The sequence below is a fragment of the Sorex araneus genome, chromosome 8 (assembly GCF_027595985.1).
Source record: "Sorex araneus isolate mSorAra2 chromosome 8, mSorAra2.pri, whole genome shotgun sequence".
Lineage (NCBI taxonomy): Eukaryota > Metazoa > Chordata > Mammalia > Eulipotyphla > Soricidae > Sorex > Sorex araneus.
In genome coordinates, this window is record NC_073309.1 from 54,610,395 (window position 1) to 54,618,254 (window position 7,860).

Below are 7,860 nucleotides of genomic sequence, written 5' to 3' on the forward strand. Positions count from 1 at the left end.
CTAGCCACAGCCATGCTCAAGGCCCCTGTCCACACGTTCAGACAAGCCTCACGCATGAAGTTACTGGCAGAGGAACCCAGGTGTGTGGGAACCGGGGCTGAGACCTCCAAGCCCGCTAGGATCCGGACTGGGCCTCCTCTGCCCAGATTTACCATCTTCCAGTAGCTAGGCGGTCACACCCAGGGACTGCCCTGGGCACCGCGTAATCCCATCAACAGCCAGCATCCTGAGACTTAAAAGCCAGTTCCCAAAAGAGAGCGACAATTGCCTGCACGCCTGGCTCTCTTCCCCGGGGCCCATCGGAGGGGATGGGCTCCAGCTTCCTGAGTTTATATCTACATATGTAAATTGGAATGTTTAAAAAAATAAAATAAAAATAAATAAATTGGAATGTTTGCTCACACACACGCTATGGTCTGTGAACTGCAGTAAAGAGAGACTTCATTTCCTCAAAGATAAGACTCCAGAAGAGCAAGTTCCCCCAGTGTAACTCTACCTCAAGGCAAACGCCAGCAGTCCAGCAGACAGGGATGGGACCCCAGCCATTAGGAGGCTCAGCTGCCCCAGGGCCCAAAGTGATGCACTGCAGCTCAACGGGTGAGAAATTCAAACCAGCAAATGAAAAACAGTCTCCTCAGACACAGAAAGGTTGCACTCATATGTGGAATATAAAGTAGCAGAGAGGTACGAGCTAGCAAAGATGCCACCTCTGGCAGAAAGCCTTCTGGACTTAGTCACTAAAATGCTAAAATACAAAAATCTAGAACCTCACAGCCGCTACTGTGTCCACACGACCTCTTATCTCCTCATTCACAGCAATGAAAAACAAATTATCAAATGCTTCTTTTCCAGCAGGTCCGACTCTGGGGGGGAAACGCGAAACAATAATAGTGAGTTTTTTTTTGTTTCTTTGTAATCAAAGTAAAGAGAAAGTAAAGTGAAATATACCAACTACACAGGCGGGGTGGGGGACTGGGGGGAGGGGGTGGGTGGCAGGTTTACTGTGGTTCTTGGTGGTGGAATACATGCACTGGTGGAGGGATGGGTCTTCGAGCATTATGTAACTGAGACTTAAGCCTGAAAGCTTTGTAACTTTCAACATGGTGATTCAATAAAAATAAATAAATAAATAAATAAATAAAGAATAAAAAATAAAAGAAAAACAGTCTCCTCCAACGGACTCTGCCCACTGTATTGTTTTTCTTTATAATCCTTCTCAGCTTTTATTTCTGAAAAAAATCGCTAAAAGGGTTGGGAAAATATTCCTAGAACCCACCCACCCCCATTTTCACCCATCTCCCACCTATTGCTCTCTTCCCTCAAAGTAACCATAGTTATGTGTGTGTGTGTGTGTGTGTGTTTGTGTGCGCGCACGGATTCCTTTATCACTTTTACTCAGAATATACACAGGAGTATAATCAGTCAATACTCGTCTTTTCCTTCTGATTTGTACTTCTTAGCGAGTGACCAGAGCAACCAGTTCTAATTTCCAAATATTCAGCAAAATATAAGCATGGAAGACTGGTACCCATCCTAAATAAGCTCCTCAGTGGCTTAAGTATAGAACATCAGATCCTCTGATATGCAACACCCTGACTTCCAAACAAAGTGGCATTGGGCATTTGGCATCCTGCTCTTCCCCTCACTGGCATCATGACAATCCTTCCCTGGTGCTCTCTTTATTTGTTTATTTACTGGTTTATTTATGCAGTGCAGGATTTCAGGTACTCTATTCTAGAACTACACCTCAGGCTCAGGAATTTGTTTCTATGTCCCTTCCACTGATCCAAACTGAATGAGTACAATGGTCGGAAGATTAGCAAGAACGTCTGGGAGGAGAAGTTATTGATAAGGCAGATTCACTAAGACCCTCTCGTATTCAGATCTCAGGATTTTCAATTCCCCCCACGAGAACCCCATCTGTTTGCAGGAAGGAAAAGACACCCTTACCCCAACACAAACACCAATCATTTCACTAATCCTTTTGTAGATATTAACTAGAAACTTAGAACTGATTTTGGAAATTAGTTTCAGAAGTCTTCATAGATGTTCTCAGCTCCCAAAGCCAGAGGACCATATGGGGTGCAGGGGGAAAAAACCCGGGTCTGCTGCTTGCAAGGCAATTGCTTTACCCACTATATTATCTCTTGGGCCCATCTCTGGGATATTTTAGACCAATCTCTGAAAGAAAGTGCAGATACAGATTTAGCAAAGAAGCTGCAGCACTGAGTGAGGAGCCCCTGAGCACCCATGGAATAGTCCACTGTGAAGGGGGCTCCTGTCTCTGGCATTTCCTAGCTGTGGGTGGGTTAGGCATCTCCTCCTAAGGCTAACACCAGGTCACTACACTCAGCACTTAAAACTCCTTTTCAAATATCAGTAGAAACAGGAGATTTTACATGTGCTTGCAGGGAATGTTTAAGGTGAGTCATTTTTTGAGGGACAAGGAAAGACAGAGAAAGGCATGTCCCTCTCCTGGTTGTTTGTCCGGAAGACAGTGGAGCAAAAGCCCAAGTTCTGCCCTCTGCTCCTGCTGGTGATAAATCAAAGCATGAAGACAAATATGGGCCAGAAAAATTGACTCAATGGACTGGAGCTCACAGTCAGCCTAGGAGAGGCATGGGTTTGGTTCCTAGCACTGCATAGTACCCTGAGCTCCACCAGGAGTGACCCTTCCCCCCACAAGCACCAAACCAGGAGTTGCCCCTGTGAACTGCTGGGTGTTACAAAAATAGTAACAATAAAACAACAACAAATTATTGGAATGAATATCAGGAATCCCAATGGCTATTCTGGACTTTAAAGATCATTATCCCAGCCAGAGGGATAGTATAGTGGGTATGGTGCTGGCCTTGCATCTGATCAACATGGTTTCAGTTCGATCCCTGGCATCACATATGGTTCCCCAAGTCCCTCCAGTAATGTCCCCTGAGTGCAGAGCTAGTAGTAACTCTTGGGCACTGCTGGGTGTGACCCCCAAATGAAAACAACAACAGCAAAAGATTATTTTCTCCAACCAAGGGATATCAATGTAAAGACTGCCAGGAACCCCGTGAAAAGCAGCTGAGCGGGACTCAGAGGGGGCACCCTTGGAATGAAGATTCTCCCGTATCCTTCCAGTTCTGCCGTGGCTTCAAAGAGAGGCTTCTGGAAGGGAGTCTCAGGAGAAGCTACTTCGACCTCTCTTCCTGTGTGGAGTCCCTCAGAGTACATATCAGCCTCACTTCCTGTCATGGGATGGGTCGCGGATGCCAGGACACTGTCCTTCTTATGGCTGGAGAGAGGCTGAAAGTCCTGTGTACTTCATGAGAAAGCTTCCTTGCCTTATTTCACACCACGGATCCTGGCTGTCCCCATGGTTTCTTGCCGTGAACCAGGTGTTACTGTGCACATGCTTGTTGTACTCATTCTGCCCGCCAGATACCCTTGTGCATCTCCTCCGATGCCCTGCATGATTACAGTGAATCATACCCAGGTCTTTCTTTTTTTAAATAACCATGCAGACACACATACACAAATGCACATTCATTCATGATCTGAAGTTATCAAAGTTCACCCCACCCTGCAGGGAGAGCACAAAGGACTGGAGTGCTACCAGGCATGCACAGGGTTGAAGGGCAATTCCTGGTCCTGCCTGGTCCTGCCTCACCTCCAGAGCACCTACGGACGGTCACTCTCAGCACTGTTGGGAATGCCCCAAATGAATAACAGCCAAACTTGCACTTTACCTTTAGTCTGCCAATCCCACCCTCAAACAATCTGGTCACACTCTGATAAAGGAAAACTTTCTTTCTGAGGGTTTGACCAAATCACTGGACAAGGGTGACAGAAAGCAGGCTCCAGCCTCACCCCGCAGGTGTTGGGCTCCAGAAGATTTCAGTTCAGGTCCCAGGAGCAGCCCTCAAACTACTTCATAAGATAACAAAAACCCTGAAACCTCAGGGTCCTAAGGAATTTTAAAGGATCTCCAAAGTTCTGCCTGAAATGGGCCCCAGGAGAAAACCCCTCTCTCTTTCTCTTTGGGAATCATAGTTGGTTCTCCTGGCATCTGATTCAGTGCCCAAGGTCAGGATGTTGCAGGAGGCCCGCCTTTGGGGAACTCTCAGACCACTCAGGGAGGTAGTGGTAGGGGGCCCAGTGTCTGTCAAGAAAAGACCTATAGATGCTGGGAGGACCACAGCGTGCCAGGGATCCAACCTTGGTTGGCTCCATGTAAGTGACGCCTGTACTATCTTTCCCCAAATAACAAATCTTTATATTTCTCTCTGTTAATTTGGTTTTTCTGTTGTTGTTTTGGGTCCAGACGTAGTAGTGCTCAGGGCTGACTGCTGATTCTCTCAGGAATCACTCCTGATGGGTTTCCAGGAACTTGAGTAACATGAAAATATCAACTAGGAGGCATGCTAAAAAGAATATGACCTTTCAGAAGTTTGCTATTCAAGAGCCTGCAAGCATGTATTGAGGGTTTTGTTGTTTTCGGAGTTTTTTTTTTTTGGTCTTTTTTCGTTTGAGTGGGGCCACATCTAGTCCTACTCAGGGCTTACTTATGGCTCTGTATCAGGGCCCACAACTGGCCTGGCTCAGGGACCATCTGAAGGGAAATCCTATGTAAGCTGCAGACAAGCAAAAACTTCACCCACTATTCTATTGCTCTGGCCCAAACTGGCACATTTTCACATGAAAGAAGAAGCAATAGATATGAGGCCATATATTTTATTCAACATAGGTTCTTCTCCCGGGTATAGAAACAGAATGAAGACCTGGTCCAAATTGGTCTCTATATTAATGAAGTGAAGTAGGTTATTTTTTTGTCTGTTTGTTTGTTTGTCTATTTTAGTTTCGGGGTCACACCAAGTGGTGGTTCTCAGGGCTTACTCCTGGCTCTGCACACAGGCATCAGTGGTACATTGGTGACCACATGGGGTGCAGGGATCAAATCCAGGTCAGCCTAGTGCAGGTCAGTGCCCTCACCTCTGTAGGATGTAGGATCACTCTTATCCACAGGCATTTTGTTTTAGCTTTAGGCCATATCCTGCAGTGCTCAGGATTAAGTGCTAGCTCTGGTTGGGGGTCGGGGAGGTCACTCCTGCTGCTGTCTGTGGGGATCATATGCGATGCTGGGAGTGAACCTGGGTTGGCCATGTGCAAGGCAAGTGCCTTACCCCAGGAATCTCAGGAATCTCAGTGATCCCTGAGCACAGAAAATATACAAGTCTGGAGCACCAAAGTGATTCGTCCAAAAAAAAAGCATGACATGATGGCAGGTGGAATATATGCCTGCTTACATATTTGATACTTTTTTGGAATTTTAGGCAATATTCAGCCATCCTCTGGGAACAAATTCTTTTCTTCAAACTCAGTCATTTATATCTAATTTGTAAGATGAATTAGATGTTTAGGTTCAGAAGAGAAGCCCTAACTTCCAAACAGAGGGTGTCAGGCTCTGAGATCACTGAGAAGGCAGAGAGGAGAGTCACACCCTAAGGATTAAGACCTGCCCTCAGGCATTGTCCCAGGGAAAGTGAGACCTGGGATGAGAGGATTAGCCAGAAGCCTAAACCTCCCAGCCAATAGGAGCAATCTCCGCCCACCGGACGGGCTATAAGAGCTTGAGTCCTCTCCACATCCATCACTCCTGCACTCGATCTAACAGAGAGAAGATCGCCTGTATGCTCAGAGCTTCAGGAGCTGGCTCTGGCTGAGAAGCGGTGACCTGTCTTTGGACGGTGAAGACCTGGACCTGCCCGAGAGAGGACCTCACTCTGGCTTTAGGATGGAGCCTGTATCTGAAGAACTCCACCCTCAGGACGCTGAGCTCCAGCACCCCGCTGCACAGCCACCCTTCCCAGAGAAGACCTGTTTTGGCTTGGACTCAGAGAGGGAGAAGGGTAAGAAATCCCCTCCTGCGCAGCAGAATTCCACCCAGGGGGAGGTGGGAGAATGGGCTGAGTGTCTGGAGCCTGGAGGTGGCCTCGTATCGGGGTACAAAGTCACGCCTCTGTGGGACTTGAAGGATTAGCCAGTCACCCAAACTCTGTGTCTGCAGGGCCAGAGCCCCAGAGCACAGGGGAGAAGCGCAAGGAAACTGAGGCCTGGGGTGACAGCAGCTTCGCAGACCAATCAGGTAGGAGGACAGGGTGTCCCCAGGGAGGGGTGGTGTGTCCTGGCATCGAGAATTTATGGGACAGCAGCCAGGGCCTCCAGGTTTTGGAGACACTCATTCTCCCTTTGGTGCCAGATTTAGGAAACAGCTTTGAGGAAGATGAAGACAGAGGCTGGAAGAGGCAGAGGAGACAGGAGGCCCGTCTGCCCCACACAACAGGTGGGTGTTGCTTTAGGATCCCAGGGCCGCCCAGGGGCGGCTTGTAGCCCATGTCTTTCCAGGGTTGTTCAATGGGAAGCCCATTGGAATCCCAGGGATCCTTGAGGATAAGGAATGGGGGCAGGGAGGAGACCCTGGCTGTGTCCTGGTTGGGGTGTCCTCGAGAAATGAAGTGCCAGGTCTGAGCATCTTCATCCTCTGCAGGGAGCCCCTCAGATGCGAAGTGCAATGGGGAGAATTTAGATGCCACTCTCCCAGAGAGCCCTGCCTCTGGTCACCGCAGCTGCAGTGAAGAGGCCCACAAGGACTCCTCTTCCCAAAGAGCTCAGAGGAGGTCCCTGTCGCCTGAACCCCAGTGCACCCCAGTGAACAAGAAGGTCAAGTCCCAGTCGCCTGGACCCCAGCGCAGCGCTCTTCACAAGCGCCCATCTCTTCACAAGCGCCCATCAGATCACAAGCGCCCCTCTCTTCACAAGCGTCCCTCTCTCCGCCGAGGCCTGGTGACAACCCTGCGCTGCCTGTCCCAGGCCGTGTATGAGGACGTGGTGCAGGCACAGAGGCAGCAGCTCTGCACCCCACTCTCTTGCGAGCACCTGGCCCTGCTCACCCAGCTCCAGGTGCCCCTCACAGGCCTGGTGCAGACCCTCTACTCCATGGCCAGCCAGGCGGCCTGGGCCTTCCCTGCTGAAAGCTGGATGGTGGCCCGCTCCCCCACGGCCCGAGCTGCCGGGTACTCCTCCCATGAGTGGAGGGGACCCCTTCACCGTCGCCCAGAGGCAGGGCCTGAGGATGCGTCTCACTAAGCTCCTGTTAACACCCCTAGCACACCAGAGTCTTGCAGAAAACAGGCCTTGTCCTTCTCAGAAGCGTTCAGAAGGAAGTGGGACCTGCTGTAACCAGCCTGGTGATGTCCGAGAGAACTGCGGTGACCCATCACTATGAAGAGATTCAAAAGCCTCAGGAAAATAAACTCTGGGTTACCGGGACAATGACCAACACTGACATTCCCTGCTACATGAGGTCGGACCCCTGGAAGTCTCAGGACGGGCATGTTCTTCAGTGAGAGCAACAGGGAATGATCCATTTCCGTTATTTGTGCTGGGACTTGGGGCACACCTCTGCCACACTTGAGAGATCCTTCCCGGAATTAAGGGTGGCTGGGGAGGCAGAACAGAGCATGGTTGGCGCCGTTCTCATCCCAGCTGGGCACCGCACTGCAGTCAGAGTTCAGCATCACCTAGTTTCAGCTGGACAAAATCACAATGAAATGGCTGTGAGCCAGTTTGGCTTTTCAGTAGCTTCACAGAAAACCCTCTCAGGATGTAGCAAACACATTTGACCTTCGGCATTCACCCCACCCAGTCCTGAATGAGGTTCCTTCGTTTTTACTTTATTGATTCTAATAATGGATAAATGATCTTCCAAGTTTTTACATATTCCTCTTAGCATGTTTTTCTGTGTTTACACTGGGATTTAAAGAATAGGCCATCATAGCATGTATATTTTTTTGTGGGAAATGAAATAAAAACCTTTAGAAA

The 7,860-nt window shown here is 49.0% G+C and overlaps 1 protein-coding gene across 1 annotated transcript; it reads left to right on the top strand.

Moving 5' to 3' along the window:
• The first annotated feature begins 5,773 nt into the window (after positions 1–5,773).
• LOC101544902 (protein FRG2-like-2) lies at positions 5,774–7,385 on the top strand. Its single transcript, XM_055146478.1, has 5 exons — positions 5,774–5,888; positions 6,047–6,124; positions 6,239–6,322; positions 6,527–7,052; positions 7,187–7,385. Exons 1-5 carry the CDS (start codon positions 5,774–5,776, stop codon positions 7,383–7,385), a joined length of 1,002 nt encoding a protein of 333 aa, XP_055002453.1.
• Positions 7,386–7,860: the final 475 nt, after the last annotated feature.

Coding starts and splice junctions, on each gene's coding strand:
- LOC101544902 (XM_055146478.1), top strand. CDS start 5,774: ATGGAGCCTGTATCTGAAGAACTCCACCCTCAGGACGCTGAGCTCCAG. Junction 6,323..6,526: donor CCGTCTGCCCCACACAACAG/GTGGGTGTTGCT, acceptor CATCCTCTGCAG/GGAGCCCCTCAGATGCGAAG. Junction 7,053..7,186: donor CCCACGGCCCGAGCTGCCGG/GTACTCCTCCCA, acceptor TGTCCTTCTCAG/AAGCGTTCAGAAGGAAGTGG.